This window comes from Bos javanicus, chromosome 11 (genome assembly GCF_032452875.1).
Source record: "Bos javanicus breed banteng chromosome 11, ARS-OSU_banteng_1.0, whole genome shotgun sequence".
Classification (NCBI taxonomy): domain Eukaryota; kingdom Metazoa; phylum Chordata; class Mammalia; order Artiodactyla; family Bovidae; genus Bos; species Bos javanicus.
The window spans coordinates 70044970-70067076 of record NC_083878.1 but is presented as its reverse complement, the minus strand read 5'-3'; the positions used below and the strand labels follow the sequence as shown (position 1 = coordinate 70067076).

General features: G+C 43.2%; 1 protein-coding gene across 1 annotated transcript in view; it reads right to left on the bottom strand.

Moving 5' to 3' along the window:
- The window catches only part of ALK (ALK receptor tyrosine kinase), a 734697-nt gene that overhangs the window by 473766 nt on the left and 238824 nt on the right, over nt 1-22107 (bottom strand). Inside the window, exon 3 of the mRNA XM_061432943.1 lies at nt 11943-12107. Coding sequence (XP_061288927.1) covers nt 11943-12107 — 165 coding nt within the window. The remainder of the gene's footprint in view (nt 1-11942; nt 12108-22107) is intronic.

Below are 22107 nucleotides of genomic sequence, written 5' to 3'. Positions count from 1 at the left end.
TTGTGGCATGCTAACTCTTAGCTGTGGCAAGTGGGATCTAGTTCGGTGACAAGGGATTGAAATAGGGCCTCTGCGTTCAGAGCACAGAGTCTTAATCACTGGACCACTAGGGAAGTCCCAGAGGATCAGGATTCTTAAATCAAGAAAGAGCAGCAGCCCCTGCTTCAGACTGCTATGGCTGGGAAGTCCACTATCAGACTGGGCCTTGTTACTATGCTATGCCGTTTCCCTGTTTACAGAGTGGTCTCTTGTGCATTATTTCCACTGATTTTTATAACAAGTCAGGAAAAAAAAAAAACACAGAAGTAAAATGACCCCCAGATCTCTCTTCAACTTATATCAGACCAGTTTTTCTCCATCTTAAATGAGTAAAGATTATCTTTCCACTCTAAGGAGAATTACACTGTAGTTATCTCCACTCAAAAGAATTTTATTTTATTCCTCTTTGCAAGGTCCTGGCTTTCCCTCAACTCTCTTCAAACATAAATTCCGAGCGGTTCATAGCTTTTCTTAAACAGAACCCATATTTCTTTAAGATGTGTCTTCTCTGAACCATTTGATATATAGAAATCAGTGAGGCTAAAAAATCCAGATAACAGTAATAAAAGGTATTAATAAGAGGGAGTAGGAAATCAGAAAGACAACCTCACATACTCTTGGAGCCTATCTAGTCCCTACCCACTCAATTTACCAATTGAAAAACTTAGGCCTGGGTTCACATGGGCACCACTCCCGGTCTCAGCACAGCACTCCCTATATTTCTAAAAAGGCAATTCAAGTCACAATAACCTGACTCCACACTGACTGCCTTGCTATGTCGCCCAGATGGCAAGCTTCATGCTGTGGCTGCCTTAGGCAGCACTCCTTGACCTGGCCATCTGCAGAGAAGACATGGGTGAGAGTAGGCTTCCCAGGATCCATCCGAAAACATTGCCCTTCCCAGATGCCAGGGGATCTTCCCGACCCAGGGGTCGAACCCAGGTCTCTGGCTTTTTCTGCATTACAGGCAGATTCTTTACCATCTGAGCCACCAGGGAAGCCCCACAGGTACCAGAGTGGATATAATTTGGTTGTGTTATCGAACAGAAGGAGTCCCCCAGCATCACTGGTGTGAGGACGATGCCCTGAATTTCTGAATACTGCCAGACATCTAATGAGAGTCTTATGTAGGAGAAACCTGGGAAACACTGTATTTCACGAGTTTGATATAATGGAAAGAACATAAAATTTGGTATTCAAAAACTAGAATTCAAGATTTGACTCACATTCTGGCTTTGTAGACTCTGTAGATGAGTAACTTACTTCATCTCTCTAAGCTTCCATCTGTGGGTCAAGAAATATTTAGTGAATGTCTATTTTATACTGGGCATTGGGCCAGGCTCCTGGGACAATCACAATGCAAGACCCAGTCTCCTCTGAGTAAACATGGGACATCATAATGAATGAGAAAGACCCATCTTCCTCTTTTCAAAGCCTACTGGTTAGCCTTAGTTTACCAACCTATACATTAGGTACACTAACACTACCTGTCTTGTTGTTTTATGAGAATCAAAGGTGATCATGAATAGAAAAGCACTTCACAGACTGTAGCTCTTTCCAGTTTCCCTTGCTGGGCCTGACTGGCAGCCGCTCACCACAGGCCCTGTATGTGCACTTTGACTGCATCACCCAGCCACCTTTGACAAGACTTCATAGATACTGTCCTGGGCAGCAGCACAGCTTCCTTCCACAGGTGACGTCACCTCACCCAAGCTCCCCCATTTTGAGCAATGATCCTCCCCAGACCCTTCTGTTGGGTGCTTTCTGTCCTCCTTACCCACAGGAGCCAGACCCTCAGATGCAGCTGCATACTTCTAGCTTCAGCTCCTGCTGCTGCTCTTTCTGTTCTATTTCTGGTCCTGTTTGCCTGTGCCCTGTGCAGGAGGAAATCTGTAGACTGCCCTCCTAGGATTAAGTCAAAGGATACCTACAGTAACTACAAGAAGTGTGTCTCTGAGGCCCAGTCAGTCCTCTGAGCCCTGCCTTTCTAGAAAAGTGCCTTAATAACATCAGTTTTCCTCCAGACTTGCTCAGGACCAGCAATATTAATGTCTTATGGCTACTCTTACAAATTATCAGAGACTTAATGGTTTAAAGATCTTCTCAGGTGGTGCTAGTGGTAAAGAACCAGCTTGCCAATGCAGGAGACGTTAAGAGATGAGGGTTCGATCCCTGGGTAGGAAAGATTCCTTAGAGAAGGAAATGGCAACCCACTCCAGTATTCTTGCCTGGAGCATCCCCATGGACAGAGGAGCCTGGTGGGCTACAGTCAATAGGATCACAAAAAGTCAGACATGACTGAAGTGACTTAGCAAGCATGCAATGGCTTAAAACAACATAGATTCATTATTGAACAGTTCAGGAGGTCAGAAGTCTAAAATGAGTTGGGGACTGTATTCCTTCTGGATGAAAGTTGAGGAAGAATGCTTTTTCTTGCCTTTTCTGGCTTCTGGAAGTGGCCTGCATTCCTTCTCTCACAGCTTCTCCAACACCATCAGCTGCTATGCTGTCACTTTACATGGAACTGTGTCCACCCCCCTGATTTTGGATGTTCCCTTGACTTAGATTTTAATATACAGTGCATTGCATTGAACTGTAGATTACAGTAGGGAATTACCAATTATTAATTTAGTGAGGAAATACACAATTTAAAGAATAAATGGAATTTTTAAATTGATACAAATAGCATGTAATTAAATGATCTTCAAATCTGTTTCTCTCTGACCTCTGATTCATCTGGAGTCATCATCACATTTTCTCTGACTCTGGCTCTCCTGTCTCCCTCTTTCACTCACTAGGATCCTTGTGATTCCATTAGATGCATCTGGAAAATTCAGGATAATCTCACCTGTGAAGTCCCTTTTGCCATGTCAGTTCAGTTCAGTTCAGTCACTCAGTTGTGTCCAACTCTTTGTGACCCCATGAACTGCAGCACGCCAGGCCTCCCTGTCCATCGCCAACTACCACAGTTTACTCAAACTCATGTCCATTGAGTTGGTGATGCCATCCAACCATCTCATCCTCTGTCATCCCCTTCTCCTCCTGCCCTCAATCTTTCCCAGCATCAGGGTCTTTTCAAATGAGTCAGCTCTTCACATCAGGTGGCCAAAGTACTGGAGTTTCAGCTTCAGCATCAGTCCTTCCAATGAATATTTAGAACTGATTTCCTTTAGGATGGACTGGTTGGATCTCCTTGCAGTCCAAGGGACTCTCAAGAGTCTTCTTCAACACCACAGTTCAAAAGCATCAATTCTTAGGCACTCAGCTTTCTTTATAGTCCAACTCTCACATCCATACATGACTACTGGAAAAACCATAGCTTTGACTAGACGGACCTTTGCTGACAAAGTAATGTCTCTGTTTTTTAATGTCCTGTCTAGGTTGGTCATAACTTTTCTTCCAAGGAGCAAGCGTCTTTTAATTTCATGGCTGCAGTCACCATCTGCAGTGATTTTGGAGCCCAGAAAAATAAAGTCTGTCACTCTTACCACTGTTTCCCCATCTATTTGCCATAAAGTGAGGGGACCAGATGCCATGATCTTGGTTTTCTGAATGTTGAGTTTCGCCATATAAGGCGACATATTCACAAATTCTGGGGGTTAGGACTTTTTTGGTGGCCTCCATTTTACCTGCCACACCAAACCCACAGGCTTCCTAGCCTCTCAAGGAGCTCTTCTTTCAACCTTCCAGGGTGCCACACAGGTTTCCAGAGGCAGTGCCCCATCTTGATGCTGTGGTCTGAAGAGCGACTTGAGCCATGAAACTATCCAGATTCCAGAAGTCATGGCTAAATTTTGGGGAGTGGGTATATCTGTTAAGGCTGATGAGGATTTCTGTGGCTAACAATTTCTGTGTCAGGTACATGGCTATCCTTTGTGTTGGATATACCTACACACAGTCGTGTATCAGAGTGGGAACGAGCCTTAGTGATAATCTAGTCTAAAACACTGACCTTACAAATGAGGAACCTACAGCCCAGACAGGTGAAGTGACATCCCTTATGGCAGAGTTGCAATGAGTCCAGGTCCCTTTTCCCTCCAATTCTTGTCCTCCTTTCTTACTCCACATGCTCCATGGGCAGGATTATTAGATTCAGCTAAGGAAGGGCATAATCATCACCAGACAACCACAACCCATCCCTTCCCAATGAAGGCTTCCCATAGACGGCAGAAGAAACACCCTGGAAGAGGCCTATACTGATGGGGAGGCAAGAAATACTTCACTAGATACCCCGAGAGCATGCCACCTCATTAAGGCAAGTTCTTCTCTGGAGCTCAAGTTCCGGCTGCCAGGCTGGCACCAGAATCTGATTAGGATGAAATAATCACAAGTCACAGCTTGTTGAAAGGTCAAAACCAAAGGTCCAGTGACCTCACTTCTCAGGAGACGAGGGTTACATTTCTGTAGGCAGAATCAGGGAACCAGTGTGGCCTCTCATGGTGAGTTCCAGGGGAAGGGCAGGGATAAGAGGCCACAAACAGCACCACTGACTTTAGTATGATAAGAAGTGTGTTCAGATGAAACACATGAGAATTCTCTGGTAGTCCCATAGACAGGAATCTGCCAGCCAATGTAGAGGACATGGGTTCAATCCCTGGTCCAGGAAGATTCCACATGCTGTAGGGCAACCAAGCCTGTATGCCACAACTACTGAATCGTGCACTCTAGAGCCACGCATCACAACAAGAGAAATCTGCATACTACAGCTAAAGAGTATCCCCCATTCACTGCAATAAGAGAAAGCCCACACACAGCAATGAAGGCCCAGCTCAGATAAAAACAAATACATTAATTAATTAAAAGTAAAGTTTAAAATCCCATTAAAAAAAAAAAAGTGGGTGTATCAATTTACATTGCAACAGGGTTCCCTTTTCTCCACTGATGGCAGTAGTCAACACAACATTGTAAAGCAATTATTCTTCAATTAAAAAAAACAAAAAACACACAACCACCCGCAATCCTTCTGATACATCTGAAGGGGCAAAGATTGAATTGAAATAGGAATGTGAATTGAATTGAAATGTGTTGATGTCATTCATACTTTTGTGCTGCACTTAGTCCCTGGGTGAATTCCTGAACCTTATGCGCAAGTGATTACCCTTTGTAACCCTCCAAGCATAAATCAAGCACAAATAGGGTCCAGCGGGGTGCTCTGGATTTGTGAGCTGAAGCCAACTGTTGGTGCCCTCTACCATACCCAGCAGGGCAGGCTTGCCCATTGGTTTGTCTCACTCCAGCCAGTACCACAGGCTTTTTTGGTGGTTGTTGTGGCAGAAAATAGCTAACATGTTCCCTCCCCCAGGAAAGTCTAAAATAATTCAATAAGACATACCTTCAAATGAGAATTTTTATCCCCTTATATTAAAAAATAATGATGCTTTATCTTATTATAAAAGTAATACATAATAATGGACTCAAATTTGAAAATACTAAGAGTACACAGAAGAAAATAAAAATCACTGAAAATTGAGTCATCTAGAAATAACTTCTGCTATGTTAGTATATCTCCTTATAGACTTTTTTCTTACGTACATATACATTTTTCTCTTTTACAAAACAATTTATGTAACATACATTGGTTAATCTTTTGAAACAAATCTAATAATAGGCCTTGGATATGTTCCCATGTTATTGTTTTTACATGGCATACATATAATGGCTGCATAATATTTAAGTATACTGCCTGCAGTGCAGGAGACAAAGGTTTGATCCCTGGATTGGGAAGATCCCTTGGAGAAGGAACTAGCAACCCATTCCAGTATTCTTGCCTGGGAAATCCCATGGACAGAGGAGTCTGGAAAGCTACAGTCCATGTGGTTGCAAGAGTCAGATATGACTTAGCAATTAAAAACAATAATATTTTATTTAACTAAATCCTTATTGTGTGAGCATTTAAATGAATTCTAGTTTTTCACTACCAAGATACCTTTTTAGATAAGCCAGTAGAAAATATTTGGTTGCAACCCTATTCCTCAGGTCTGTCAGGTAATCTTAGAGAAAAATATCTTTTGATTCTTGAAGGTGAGTTAGTATATTAATAGTACTTAGACAGGAAGTGATTTCTTCCTCTTCAAACCATATTGACTCTGAAAAAAGAGACTAAATGGTCTTTGAAACTCAGAGAGACCACAAGAGCTAAACCTATCTGTAAGGCCTTCTTGATGGAGAGTACCCAGCCAGCATAGCTCAGGAGATGGGAGGTGAACAGGGAGAAATCTGCCCAGGCAACTTCCTAAAGGACTGGAAAGGGACAGATTCATCAATGACTCTGGGGCTGGGTGACATGTCTTAGCAAATCCTGAAGTTCAGTTCCATTTATAGAGGACAGATGTCCTGCAGAGGCTCCAAAGTATGTGCATGATTACATTTATTTTAAAGAAGTAAGAAGCAAAATAAGCTTTACCAATAATATTATATAGCTAGAAAAAATATATATGCATATAATTGATGAATACACACATAGCAAGAGTGCTCAGAAATATTTTACTAATGGGGAATATAATAAAATAAGGTTTAGAAACCACTGCCTTAAAACAGAAACTCCATAGTAGACAGAGGGAACAGAATAGGTGGGGAGATTCTGGGAACCACTTGGCGTAGACAGTCCCAGTTTGGACCACCGCATTTGACACACGTGAAAAGAAACATCGTTCTATTCTGGAATGTGTGTGTGTGATTCCAATTACATTCTTCTAGTCCAGTTTGCCTATCTCTCTTGACTACTCTCCCAGCTTCAACAAACTGCTAAAACCAGAGGTCTTTGCTAAAGACTGCCTATAGAGACGAAGTGAGGGGAGCAATTACTGATCATGGGAGGGATTCTCCTGCAGAGCCTCCAGAAGGTGCCAACTACGCCATCACTTTGATTTCAGACTGCTGGCTTCCAGAAGTGGGGAAACATTAATTTCTGTTGTTTTAAGTCACCCAGTTTGTGTTTACTTGTTGCAGCAGCTACAAGAAACTAACACAAAAGGGTAAAACAGGAGTGAACCTAAAGACCAGATGACCCCATCTACCACTGTGGCCCCGTCACCCGCGGCAGCTTCGCTAGGCATCTCAGAGCTCCAGAACGGTATTCCTCAACCTTTTTGAAAACTATTATGCTACCTAGATAAACAGAAAAATCTCAGGAGCAGAGTTTCATTCAGGCCTCACACACAGAACAAAATAAAGCAAAAGCCTGAGAATCAGTGCCCTGGAGGAGAATTCAGTTGATACAAGAAGAACGTGAGCCCCTCCCAGCTGAGTCTACTCCTGGTCTTACTGTGTATGCTTCTGGATACATATGCATATGAAGGGCTGGGGAGGCGTTTGGGAGGGGGGCTGCTAATCTGCTTCCCATTTTAAAGCTAGGATTTAGCTAGAGATCAAAATCTTATCTTGCTGAAGAAGAAAAATATGTTCCCTTGACTGCATTCCAAAATACCGGAAGGAATAGACATTGAACATGCCCCTGGCACTTCTTAAAAAGTCATAGAACGCCTCAACCTGATGATTCCTCAAGATTTTATTAATTTATAATATTATGTTCCATCAAGATCATCACTTTTTATTATCTTGCTGCTCTGCATTGTATCTCCCTTATTATTCTCAGCTACAGGGGCCATAAATTAAAATCATTCAGAATTTATACTCCTACAGTTCATTATCTATGATTGGTATTATCTCACCGCCTTCTCTGGCCCCTCTATATCCCCTGACAAGAAATATTGCAATAGAGTCTAAATACCATCCAACCAATAAATGTTGAGTTAAAAAAATGGAGTGGGGGGGGAGTGGGAAAACCCTTTATTGAAGGGTACTCCATCACTCCTTCTTATCTCCATCAACAGCAATTCTTTCTGTCAAAATGACAGAGAAATAAGCTTCTAAACAGTTGAGAGTTAGGTCCTTGCTTTGCTCCTGTCTGGACTGGACATGTAATTTTCTCTTCCTTTACCTTCTTCTACTCTTTCCCTGCAGGTCAAGGGACTGATGCTTCACGAGAAGCAACCCTACTTCAGGGAACAAGCAGGTAGCAATGTAATCAATTGATTTCAAAAACAACAGGTGGTCCAAAAGCTACAAAAGCTGGGAGGCTGGTCTTTTGTTTCTAAGACTGATCAAGACAGAGTATAGATACCTCCACTAGACCCCAGGAAGAATAAACGCAAGTATCTGACAATGGTGAGATTCCCCCAAATTACATTTGGATGCGTTTGTTCACTAAAAAACTTGATAAAGTAAACTGGTGTATCCACAGAAGCTTTTGTCATGGTTGTTCCATCAATATCTTCAGAGATGTGAGATCCTGCCACACTAGGAAGAGCAATAATTTTTCAGAGAGATGGAAATTAGCAACACTTGCTAAAAAGTGGATATTCAAATCCTGACTGATCCTGAAAGAAAGCTGAATGCCAAAGAATTGATGCTTTTGAACTGTGGTATTGGAAAAGACTCTTGAGAGTCCCTTGGACTGCAAGGAGATCCTACCAGTCCATCCTAAAGGAAATCAATCCTGAATATTCATTGGAAGGACTGATGCTGAAGCTGAAGCCCCAATACATTGGCTACCTAATGTGAAGAACTCACTTATTGGAAAAGACCCTGATGTTGGGAAAGACTGAAGGCAGGAGAAGGGGACAGCAGAGGATGAGATGGTTGGATGGCATCACCGACTCGATGGACATGAGTTTAGCAAGCTCCAGGAGTTGGTGATGACAGGGAGCCTGGCATGCTGCAGTCCCTGGGATTGCAAAGAGTCGGACACGACTGAGCAACTGAACTGGACTGAACTGACTGATTCATATAATGGAAAAGTTCACATTTAGTGTATGTCCTGGCCTTGGGATCTAGCTTTTTAGAAACATAAAGCCCTCAATATATATCCACTTTCAGGACCACTGCAAAGTCAGTATTTCTTCCTCCCCTCCTCTCCTTCCTTTTTTTCCCCCCTCTCACGATACTCAGCATAACATGCAGATGCTAAAGATCATAAGACAGAGCATGCTGCTGCTACTGCTAAGTCGCTTCAGTCGTGTCTGACTCTGTGCGACCCCATAGACAGCAGCCCACCAGGCTCCCCTGTCCCTGGGATTCTCCAGGCAAGAACACTGGAGTGGGTTGCCATCTCCTTCTCCAATGCATGAAAGTGAAAAGTGAAAGTGAAGTCGCTCAGTCGTGTCCGACTCTTAGAGACCCCATGGACTGCAGCCCACCAGGCTCCTCCATCCATGGGATTTTCCAGGCAAGAGTACTAGAGTGGGGTGCCATTGCCTTCTCCCAAGACAGAGCATAGGGGAGGAGAAACAGGTCAGAGTGTGGCAAAACACAATCTATTGGCATTGCTTTAAAATTGTTTAAAAATGTAAAAAGCATTGATTTTCAAAGTTATAAAGCCTGACACCACCATATCTGTGGATAATTGCCACTTGTCCTTCTCTCCTCACTCAGTGAAATTTGATCATAATTCAACCTATGATCAGTCATAATTAAAAACCTATGATCAAAAAACATGTTTACACAGGACGACTTCAATGGGTTAGGAATTGGGATCCAGAGACATCACTAGCAATGGCTGAATGTGAGTAAGCCTGAAAAAGGGTCCACACCAATAGTACAAGAAACCTAAGAATCACCTGAGAAACTTATACAATCATAAAATAAAACAGAGCCCCATGGAAATCAAAGTTGCGATGACATACTGTATTTCATCTGCCAGATGACCAAAAATGACAAAGTCTGGCAAAACCCAATACTGGTAAGGATGTAGAATCCTGGATGCACTAATACATCATTAAAAGGAATATAAGTTGGTGCCACCACTTTGGAAAATACATTGGATTATGTATTGAAATGGAAGGTGAACCATGTTGACCCAGAAATTCCACCCCAAGTTCTATGCTCCAGGGAAACCCTTGGACATGCACACACTCTAAGAGACATGTAGTGGTGCTGTTGGTAATAGCATAAACTCAGAAACAACCCAAATATCTAATAACAGTGGAAGAGACAAACTGTGGTATTTTCATGTAATGGATCCAATACAAAACGAACCACAGCTATATGTATTAAAACGGGCAAATCACAAAACACTATTCCATTTATACAACAGGTTGCAAATCTAATCAATATGCTGTTTGAGGCTATATACATAAGGGGTAAGGCCATAGAGAAAAGCAAATGCATGATTAAACACAAAGTATGGGGTAACGGTTACCTCTGGGGAAAAGGAGAGATTTTTGATCTAGGTGGGAGAAGAAAAGGTTGTAAAGGAATTGACAACATTCAAATTCTTACACTTGGTGATGAGAATACAAGTACTGATTATGTTGTAATCTTTAATCCACACATATATATTATGTCTACTTTTTTGTACATGCTTGATTTTACAATAAAGTTTGAAAGTCTATAGATTTCTAGGCTCTACTTCACATCTACTGAATCAGAATCTTAGGTTATAGCATTTAGACAGTATTTGTATAAGTTCTCCAGAAGATTTGGATGCACTATTGGGTAAGAGCCACTCACTTACACACACACACACCCCACATTACACATCGGTATCCAGGTGAAAGCAGCTTTAAATACAAATCATAGTCAAGAAATTTCAAGAGTGTCATAAAAATAGAAAAGGTCATCCTGGGAGAGTGTGTATAATAGAAAGAGGCCTCACAGTTCAGGGCTCCAGGCTGAGGGGGAAGCCTGGGAGCATTAGTTACTAGTTTTTAGTCCTCACCAACTTCCTTGAGCCCTGTTCCTGTGTGCTTCCCAGGAGCATCTGTCTGAGATAATCACCCTAAGAACTGGGCCCACAGCAGCTCTCACCACAGCTTTTGCTATAAAGACAGAGGCATGATAAGGTGGAGAGTATTCCTGTCTATGATTCATCAAGGCAGACATCTAGACCTGTAGACCCACATGTATAAGCTGATCGTCAGCAAGTTGCTTCCCCTCTCTGAGCCCTGGTTTTCTCATCTGCCCTGTTGCCCTCGCAAAATTGGAACCCAACGAGACAATGCAGTTGGAAGGGCTTTGCAATTGGAAGTACTACTCTGCCACGCCCAGTAAATCCAGTACTATGTCAGTTATTATTTCTTCCTAAAATCTAAAAATACAGGCTGTCAATGCTGGATCGGTAGAATTTTCTGGGTCCAAGGAATTGGGAGCTCTAAGATTTGCCTTAGAGAGACCTGAGAAAGGATTAGGTCTTAGTGCCTCTGTATCTCTTTCTAAAAACTCAGCAAATATTTATCAAGCATCCATCACTTATCCTGAGCCTATCTTTTCCAGTACTGATAATTCAGAAGAGGATGTTCATAAACAGCTCAGAACTACTGGAAGCACCTTACAGAACCAATATGCAGTCTGAATAGTCATTAATGGCTTTGAAACTAACATTTAACTCAGTTATACAACATACTCCAAATTAGGATTGCCAGATTCAGCAAGTAAAAATGCAGAACACAATAACATTTGAATTTTTTAGGATAATTGGAATAATTTTTCAGTGTAAGTATGTCCCAACTACTTACATGAGACACACTTATACTAAAAAAATCATCTGTTGCTTAAAGCTCAAATTTAACTGGATGTCCCATGTTTTAGAGATGACACCATTCCAAATAAACAAACAGGTTAACATTTTTTTCAACATCTTACATTGGGAAATCTGCGTGAAAGAGAGCTATGAAATCCTATTTCTAAACCCTTCAATCCAAAGGGTTGGATTGATCTTGAAACTGAACTTGTAGCCTCCTCTCCCTTGTATACTCGAAGGCATGGAAAGGCACAGATATTAAAAACAGGTTTCAAAGGAAACAGGACAGAACAGGGATGGAGAAGTCACAAATTTCAAACAGAAACAGACATCCCATCCTCATCCTGGACCACTCAGGACACTTTGCATTGTCCTCTACCCTTACCTCTGGGCATTTCCTTGGAATGCTCCGCCTCAGGCCCATCCAACAGGTCCATCTGAGAGGCCTCCTCAGAAGAAACATGGCGCCAGGACCAGCTCTGGTTCCCGAGGTTGTGCAGTGGGGGGGAATACTCCAGCTCACAGGGCAAGTCAAAGCTGCACTCCAGACCTGCAAGAAGCAGTCCATGGTCAGTGGAGCAAACTGTCTCCCAGATGTGACCTTCCAGCCCCACTCCACTCCAGGAAGTTGGCCTCCATCTCATCCAGGTGTGAGGAGCTATAAATTTCACAGGCAGCTTAGCTCCATATGGATGAGAAGGAGACTAAGAGATAAAAATAGAGTGCTTTGTATAACTCGGATTATGAGAGATGTCTTCAGAGAAGGCAAGTAGAAAAAAAGAGCTAAGAGGTTGAACCATGAAAAGATTTGCATCCTGTCAAGTTACTTGGCGACATGAAGAAGGCTTGAGGTCAACAGGTCAGAGCTGGGCTTTGCAACCAGAAAGGTGTGAATCTAAGTCAGGCAAGAAAATTAACCTCTCTGGCTTCAACCATCCTCTCTTGTACATTAGGGATGATAATTTCTACCTCTGGAGATTGCTGTAAGAACCAGCAGGATAACACAATATCTACACACACAACTGGTGCACAACTGATGCTCAGCAAAAATTCTTATCAGGTTCCTAAATAAGAAGAGGAGGCCAAAGGGAACTTAGGCTTCTCACAGCCCTGTTTGCCAACCATATCATCTATTCTTCAACCACCCTCCAGGGAGGAGCACAAAGGCTAGAATAGCTAATCTGAGTTCTATTTTCTCTTGGAGAGGGAATAGGGAAGGTCACTGATTTGGGAGAGAGAGAAGAGGCAAGAAGAGGCCGTGCTCTGGGACTTTGTATCATCTTTTCTGGGCTTCTTTGCAAGAATCATCACTGTGTCCAATCCTTTCACATCTGCTGCCCTACTTTTAAGATATACTCACCTTCTATTTCCCTTGCCTTGCTCATTATTTTCTACCCAAAGTGGCTGAAGGCTCTCAATGCTTGCTCATGGATCAATAGAATATGTGTCAGAAAGCAAATTAGTCATCTACTCTTTACTTCATCATCTCCATCTCCTTTTTGCCCTGGAGATGTGAAGAAAGGGAAAATTTGATATAAAGACCATTGAATGGGACTTTGGGGAATTTTGTTGGTATCCAGGCTTCTCACATTTGGTTGGTATCTTCTTCTCACATGTAGAACTTGGTGCCCTCATTCATAAATAAGAGGTTTAGACTCAATGATTCTAGAAACAATTACCCAGAGAAACCTAGGTTCCAGCTCCAACTTTGCCATTGATATGCTGGTTACCTTGAATAAGCCACTTTACTTTTCTGGGCCTTAAGTTCCTCAAATACAGAATGAGACCCACACTAGATGTCTTCTAAAGTTCCTTCTTGATTTGACTTTTTTAAGATTCCAAAGTCCCTACTCTTAGAAGCGTTATAACTAATTTATTAAATCAATCTGTTTGGTGGTGCTAATGGGTAGTTTTAGTCGCTAAGTTGTGTCTGACTCTTGAGACCGCATGGACTGTAGCCTGCCAGGCTCCTCTGTCCATGGCTTTCCCAGGCAAGAATACTGGAGTGGGTTTCCACTTCCTTCTCCAGTGGATCTTGCCGACCCAGAGATTGAATCTGCGTCTTTACAACTGAGCCACCAGGCAAGCCACTAATGGGTACTAACTCCCAATTATCACTGTGCATTTTAATAGCTGCTTCTGGAGCTACTGTTACCTTGATCTCCAAGACAAGTTCTCTGTTGGGAATTCCAGAAGGCAGAGGAGGAATAGTGCCAAACCTAGTGCAGATAGTCAGTCACTGGAATGTCCTTTAGTAACACCATAGAAGCTGGCCCTGCCCTGGAATCTAGTGCAGATAGCCAGTCACTGGAATGTCCTTTAGTAACACCATAGAAGCTGGCCCTGCCCTGGAGTAGGAGTAAAATAATTCCCAATGACACTGGCCAAACTAAGTTTAGGGGAGAAGAAAAAAATCCTTCAATTACCCTTCTATTAAGTATCTTTCTACTTCTCAACCAGCAGAGATTTATGTGCCAGCTGCTCTCCAGAGCTGCCATCCTCCTGGTCCTAAGGTTAATGCCATTCGCCCTTTCACGATTCAGACAATTCACCTTTATAATGTCAAGCTGAAACAGGCAGAGCTAGGCTTGTTTGAGTTGACATGCCACTTGCTGCCTACATATTTTATCAGCCTTGAAGACTTTCTACATGCTTCTGGGGGCTGAGCTACTGCTATGAGCTAGTATCCATGAATTGTAGGCTGCCTTAATCTTCAAGACTTGCTTGCTAGGTCCCCAGTTTCAATAACAGAATGCAAAGAGAAGGAAAAAAAACCAACATTTTGTACTTTGTAGCACAAAATTATCCTTATAATGAAATGTATCTTATAATGAAAAGTATAGCCATTAAGCCTGGCTCCTCTGTGGATGATCAAAAAGACCCAACCACATTAGCGGAAGATCAAGTCAGAAGGTGGCCACCTCCACCCCACATCAACAACTATCGGTGCCTTTCCCAGAGCTTCAACTTCTGAAGCCCATCTTCCATCTTGACTTTTCTTCTCCAATTAGAATCATCCTGCTTCCACGTGGAACAGAAGGGTGGCATGCCAGCTCAGACACTGCCTAGCAAACATGCTCTGTGCGCATGTTACACAAACAGACAACAGAGCATTCAATTCCAGCCTCAAGTATCATCAATCCTTGAATCTTTGAACTCTGGAGAGACTGATGATCAGTTGTGTATGGATCAGATTCTGCCTAGTAAAACAGGCCAGGCAGATACTCCTATTATCAAATAGGTTTGTTTTGAAATTCATACTCTGAGGCAGCTTCTCTTCAGCTGTCAAAGATGTACTTTGTGCTTTAAATAGAAATGGAGCCAACATTATTGCTTATTTGGGGTGAAATTAGATTGGGCTTTTCTACATTCTGATTTAATTTCTTATAAAATTTCAACACAGGTTTCTTCTGACCTAGCTTTAGTGCCTTTTGAGCAATAATATCTGGGACTTGTCTTCTCTAAAAATGGCAGATTAAGTCTCATTTTCCTAAGCCTTTTCTGAGTTTCTAGATCTAGGGTGTTTCTTGGATCTCTCTCTTCAGCCCTCCTTGACTCTGTCCCCAGGAGATGGGTGCTATAGAGTCTCTCTTACAAATAGGACTCAGAGGAACTAAGGGCTTCAGTGAAGTGCTCAGCCTTAAGCAACCCAAAATGGCTGAACAGGCCCATACCCAAGGGGAGGTGTAGAAACAAACATTCAATAACCCCAGTTGTCAGCCAGGGACTGTGCCAAAGAGATTTCTTATATCACTATATTTAATCTGCTGAACAAATTGAGAAGTGAATTGTGTTTTCTCTTTAAAGCTGAGGAAACTGAGACTCAGAAAGTTTACCCTACTTGTACAAAGATGAAAGGACTGCCCTGAGGCAGAGCCAGAATGTGACCCAGGGCCGACTAACGCTGAAGAGCTCACAGCTCCACAGCTTCAGAATTTTAATCCAGGGCCAACAGATCAAATTAAATAATATATGAGAAAGCTATGAAGTGCTATGTTTTGGCTATTATTAGACACTATGTCTGTAACTTTGTCATATCCATAAAGGCTTCTATACTACCCTAAGGGGACAGAGCTATATTTCATCTGTGTCAGGTCCAAAACTGTACTTTTCACATATCCGTTTGGAACCAGGAGAATCTAACCACTGAGAAAGAGCAATGAGAAAAAGACTTTCCAGAACCTGCTAATCACATAGTTGAAATCACTGTGACCAACAGAAAGTCACTTCCATCATGGAAGAAAGATAAAGTAATGGAATCTTCTGGAAATAATTGGCCTGCTGAGAGGAGTGTCAAGTGCTTTCAAGGGAAAGGTCTTGGTAGAGCAGTGAGGGTGACTCCAGGCTCACTCCTGCACACAGCAGCTGAAGGGCCTCAGAATGTCCATTCCTTTTTCTGCACCTGGCTTTCTGCAATTTGAAAATGATGGAGCATAGTCCCTCTCTGATGCTCTCCATTTCTGAATTCGGTGATTCTATAGAGCTCACCGTGAGCCAACACAACCTTACAGACTGTTGGTCCCCTCACTCTGTCTGCCTCTAAATGAGGGCCTGCTGTTATCCCTAATGGGTTCCCCAGGAAAGGAGGTGGAATGTGCATCACACTCCATAGGGACTCAGTTTGCCTCAAGATTCTCAAAGAATTAAGAAGGAGAGTTCAGGCAGATTTTACAGATGACTGCCAGGGTGAGTGTGTGTGTGTGTGTATTCACACATTTTTATCAGTCTGTACCCATATTCTTAAATCTTCCAGGATATGAGTTACATTTCTAAAACTGAATTAACAGCTTCAAGAAATTGTTCTAGTATAAAATACAGCCATTCAGAAGAACTGTTCAGTAACCCATCAGAAAAACCCTGTGGTGGCCCTTCCCAGAGAGATGCCCAGTTCCCTTGGCTGTGGTGAGTTGGCAGTGACCAAGAACTTTGAGACTGAATCTGGACTCTGGGAATGTGAGTGATTACCACAGCAATCTTGCTCAAGGCCTGAGCCTAGGAAGCCAGCTGTGGCTACTCTGGCAAAGGTGGGAATCTTCCCAGCCTGAGCCACAGGAAGGAGACTGCATGGAAGTTTCAGGCACTGTCCAAGCATAACAGGGATAGCAGATGTACTTTGAACTCTAGAGTTTTCTCTTGAGTGGACTTAGAAAGTCCCACAGTCTTCCTTTATATCCAAACTGACCTCAAGCTTCCCCAAATCCCTTAGATCAAGGTCCTTTGTACCTCCTTCACCCCAACCCTATAAATACAGAGACCCCCCCACTAGTTTCCTAAGTCTCCTTTAGACAACCCAAATTAAGGGACCAACAGCCTCCTTTAGACTTTAAGACACGTCTTCTGAGGCTGGCTGGTTTCTAGAGGCCACAGGTGGCAGGTGCCAGCCTGGGCAGGTTCATAGGAGCCCATTGGATGATGTTGCCCAGCCTCAACCCAGCACAAGGAGTGAAAGCAAAACCACAGAGTAAAAAGCAGAGTCATAGAAAAAATAGAGAAACAGTATGTTTATCAACCTCGTGATACTTCACCCTTCTTCATTTTGTCTCTTATTACAAGTGTCCCAGGAGTCAAGCTTGGACTTATGTTCTCGACTCTGGCAGCAAGGAGTGTATGGTTATAGAAGAGCCCCAAGTAAGGGATCTCCCTGGGGGAGATGGAGAATAGTTCCAGTGGAGGAATTATGAAATTCCTCCATTTCATAATGGATAGCATGTACTGAGAGTTTAACATGGTCAGGCACAATCCCAGGCACCCTATATCATTATCTTATTGAGTTCCTATGAACTAAATGGGATTTGTATCTCAATTTGATAGAGGAAGACACTGGAGCTTAGAGAAATGAAGTCACATCTGAAGTTACTTGCTCACATAGGAAGTGACTGACTTGGTTTCCACTGACCTGCTTCCTGCATGGGACCCCAAGGCCTTGACATCAGTAGCTCACTAACAGGGAATTATGAATTGAAAAGGCAGCAGAAAGACTTCCCTTTGTTCAGAGCCACAGACACCAATAACAGTCAAGACCTGCAGTGAGGCAAGACAGGAACTGGGACAGGCAGGGTCAAGATGGAGGCCGGACAGGAAGCAAAGCACTGAGCTGTCCTTGAAGAGTGTCCTGCTTCCCCCTTCACAAAGCCAGACCTGGGATACCCTAGGCGAGGACTGAGTCAGTCTTGTCCATCCCCAAGAGCCAAGTCTTACTCCCAGTGGGAATGACTCAGAAAGTCAAACCTACAGCGGCATTGAAGTCCGGGACTCCATGTTGATGTCTGTTTTTCCTGATATCCTCTGTGGTATCCTTTGTGGTTCTTGGTAGGCTAAGGGTCTCCATTAAGGGAACTGAGAGTGGGATGGGCAAGGTTTTTGGACTATCTGGGGCCCACAAGAGAGTTTATTCAACTGTATGCTCAGCCCTGGGATCTGCATCTGAAAACAGAATTAACAGGTTTGCTACTAGTTTAACATATGGCAACATAATTGTGATTTTTGCCTCGGGGTTATTTTCCTCTCTCTAGTTTTCTTGATCCAGTGCTTAGCTGCCAGGATGCTGATAGCCTGACATGGGGCCTGAAATCTCTCATTTGCTGAATGGTGGTCTCTATGGTCCCACCCAGCTCTGCAGTCTTTTCCTATGCATACTTGCCCATAGGTCTTATTAAGCAACTTAACACCATCAGGATTGTTTCTCAGGGATAGAGCACAAGTCCTGAGATTTGACTCCAGTCTTGCTACTTGTCAGCTGTGCAGTGTGGGGCACTCTCTCCCTCTCTCTGAGTCCCAGCCATCTCAGTGATAAGACTAACTTCCCAGGACTGGTAGGAGGACTCAATGAGAATGATGCATGTCTTTAGAATGGAGAAATTCCTAATGCACATTAGCTGGTTCAGAATTTACTCATGCCCTTTTGAACACAGCTTTCTGTTCACCACGAGAAACAGTATTTAATGGGGCAGTCAACCAATAGCACATGACCATTTCCTCAGTATTTTGTTGTACCACAGGAAGGTTGGTGTTTCTGCCTTAAGGTGATATTCGCAGTCAGCTGTTAGAACTTGAAGCAACATTTGAGGTTGTTTTTCCCATTGGACAGGTGAAAACACCAAGACCCAGGCCAGGGAAGATTTACCCACGGTCATATGGCTGGTCAGGGAGTCCTTCACATACAGAGTAGAGGGCATCTCTCCTGGCTGTGGAGGCCTTTCCGAATGGCATCCTCTCCAGGCAGCACCAGGCCTGAGCTAGGTTGAAAATCTGTTACTGAAACACCAGCTCTCACCTCCTCAGGCTTGGCTTATTGGCACATTTAAGCTAAGGCTGTAATGATTCATGGGTGGCCTTACAAATGCCAATGTATTCCTGACAAGCCTGATTTGTGTATTCAATAAAGAACCATATGAAGCACCATACACATGTGGCAATTTTCTTGTAGGTGACCTTTAGAGGTCATAAAATAGAGCTTCATATTCGAAACTTCAGTTCATTAGATAAAGCTCCAGGAACCAGCAGTCTTGAAATACTGTCAGGCCTTAAGAATTGTATCCAGCTCAAGAGAACTCCCTTGGCTGCCACGAATCCTGGGGCACAAGGTGGGGTCTCCTTTTCTCAAGAGATTTCCCTGAACTTTCCAAATGTTGACCTCAAGATCATGAAAGACCCTGAGGACCATCTTAGAGGAAGACACTGAATCCAGAGACATAGAGGAGCTTGCCAAAGGATGCACAGTGGGTGAGTTTAGAAGTGTTCTAAATTCCAGCTCCTAACCTGGTAACTTTTACTATTATCACTCAAAGCTGTGAGCAACAAACAAGTAAAATGATATCTTAAAACAATTTTTAAAATTCTAAAAAATCCATACTGTGTTTTTCTGGATAAGCCAGCAAAAGCATTCATAGCTAGGTTTCAAATATTCCACAATGATTTGATGGCTAAAATAATCTCCAATAAGGCTTCCTGGCCTCTCGCATCCTAAAAGTCCTCTTCTCCTGCTTTGTGGTGGTTGCTGGACAGCAAGTCTGTGCACAGGCCAGAAGCTATGTGAATACAAAGGGAAGAGAAAAGGGTGGTCTAAGAGTGAAGTGGGAAGATCCTCTTTTGCCCTGTTTTATATCAAAGCCTCAGAGGGGCACCAGGGTGTCTGGGGAGTAAACAGAGACATAAGCTCCAAACTGGGGTCTGACTGCTCAAGGTGAAAGCTTGCCTCTGTCACTTACTGGCTGTGCTATCTCAGGGCAAATTATTTAATTTCTGTGTGGCTCGATTTTGTTTTCACTTTAAAGTGGGGATTAAAACAGGGGCCACCTCAGGGAATTATGAGGAGGATTAAATGCAATACACACATCAAGCACCTGGCATGGGGACTCACACACACAGTCTGATTCTTACTAAATGATGGCAAGCCTTGTTCTTGCTCTCCAGTTGGCTCCAGGCTCAGTCACCACAGAGCAGAAATAAAGGGGCGCATGTTCAGCAATGAAGGCAGAACTATGTGAAACCTTGTGGAAGCTCCTCCTCACTTTGACAGGCTGATCAAGCTTTCCTTTGGAAGTGAAGTCACGCTAGACCTTGAGTAAGAAGAGCTGGGTTCAAGCCCTGGCTTGAGATATTACTTCAAGAAAGTCCCTCAACCTCTCTAGGCCTCAGTTTCCTCATCTGAAAAATGAAGTAGTGGAATAAAATGATCCTCAGATCTCATCCATCTCCATCATCCTAAGACCAATTTCACCTTTGGGCATGGCTGAAACAAGCTTTCTAATCTGGCTTTAGCCAGCTGGTCAGCAGAATCCCAAGAGTCCTGACTTCCAGCTCAGGCTCCTTTCTCCTTTCTCCTCTGGGTTTTCTTCTTAAGGAGCACTTAGCCCACCAGTCATCTTCTATGTTAATCCACCAGCTACCGTCAACATTCTGGTCACACTCTTTATGAGATCTGCCCCCTGCTTGCCCTCCCCCACCACTGTTCACTTGGAGGGACCCCAGAACTGAAATCATTCACTTCCTCCCCACCAGCATCCTCCCTACAATGTATCTGGGAACCAACCACCAAATTTAAGACATCTGCTCGGCTCACTTATAATCAAGATGCAGCAAAAAAGGGCCAAGTCTCCTTCAATCAATCAATTATATAAACACAGCCTCGGAAGAGTCTCAGAGGAGGGTGTGTGTGTGCATGCATGCCCACAAGGGTGGAAGATCAGCACAGAAAGCTCAATTCTCATTTCCCTTATCTGTGGCCGTAACAATATTACAGATTGAAGAAATGGGACTTGGCTCTTCATTCCAGAACAGAAAATTAGAAATAATTTAAATTCTGAAGTTAATAGCCTCTTCATTTTACAGATAGGAAAACTAAGGCTCAGGAAGGTGAAATAACTTGGCCAAAGTGGCATAGCCCAGGTTCTGGAGAAGCAGAAAGCTAAGACTAAAGTCTAAATTGGACGTCTAGGCCAGTTTTCTGCCTGCAATTTTCAGGAAGCGTTTATGCAAAACATGGTATCTCTAACAGAATGAGGCCAGATCTGGAGAGCATGGTGAAAACATGCTCTTTGTACACTGCTCAGCATGGTATCCACCCAAATGAGATCATTCCTGAAACTAGATGGTTGGAGGAGATCTCTGAGTAGTGTGGCAGCCCCAACAACTGGAGAAGGCTGAGGGTCCTGGGAAGTCTTGACCTCATGCAAGGTGGCCCTTCCCACTCGCTCATCTGTCTCTGCTGGTGAGGACCCCCTGAGTGTTGGAGGTGAACATGAGGTTCCTCCCTGGTGCCAATCTCAGAACATAGGCTTCCCTAACACAGACTCTGTGACCTTCAGAAACTCCTAATCTGGCGGGAAAGAAAGACTTAATCACACCTGACTTTCACAATAAGCAGACCTGGGGAAGCCATGGGAACACAGAATAAGAGAGACCTGCCTGGAAGGATCACGGGCTCATGGAAGAGGCAACTTTTGGGCTGCAGTTTGAAGGGTGAAAGGATTTTGACAGATGATAAAGATTAACTAGAAAGGTTAAGAATAGAGGAAGGAATGAGGTTATTCCAGGGAGGGTGAGGAAATAGTTTGCTTATTTTCATGGAGTCATGTGGATTTTGAAGCTGGACTTCTCAGCATTAAATCCCAGCTCAGAGAGTATCATGGTTCAGGATAAAGTGCTCTCAGGTTCCAGAGGGCAAAACTAGGGACTTAAAGAGTTTTAAGGAAAAATATTCTAGCAAATAGTCATGCCACCAAAATGCAGGCTATTGGCCCCTCACTGGAGCGGCTCTCATTCATCTTCAGAGAGCACTAGGGAAGCACCTATGCTCCAGCACATGGAACTCTGTCCTCACAGCTAATCCTGACAGTGATGCTCTCAATTAGGAATCATGACCATTCCCACTCTTCAGATGACAAAGAGAATCAAAGACGGTGGTTGTCACTGATGGTAAAATAACAACACTCTTAAGAATAAGAGCTGAGAATGAAATTCACATCTCGATCCCAACTGAGCTTCTTCCCCATCATTCAAACAGAGGCTGGAAGATGTCTTGCTTCCATGTCACAGAGGAGATTTTAATA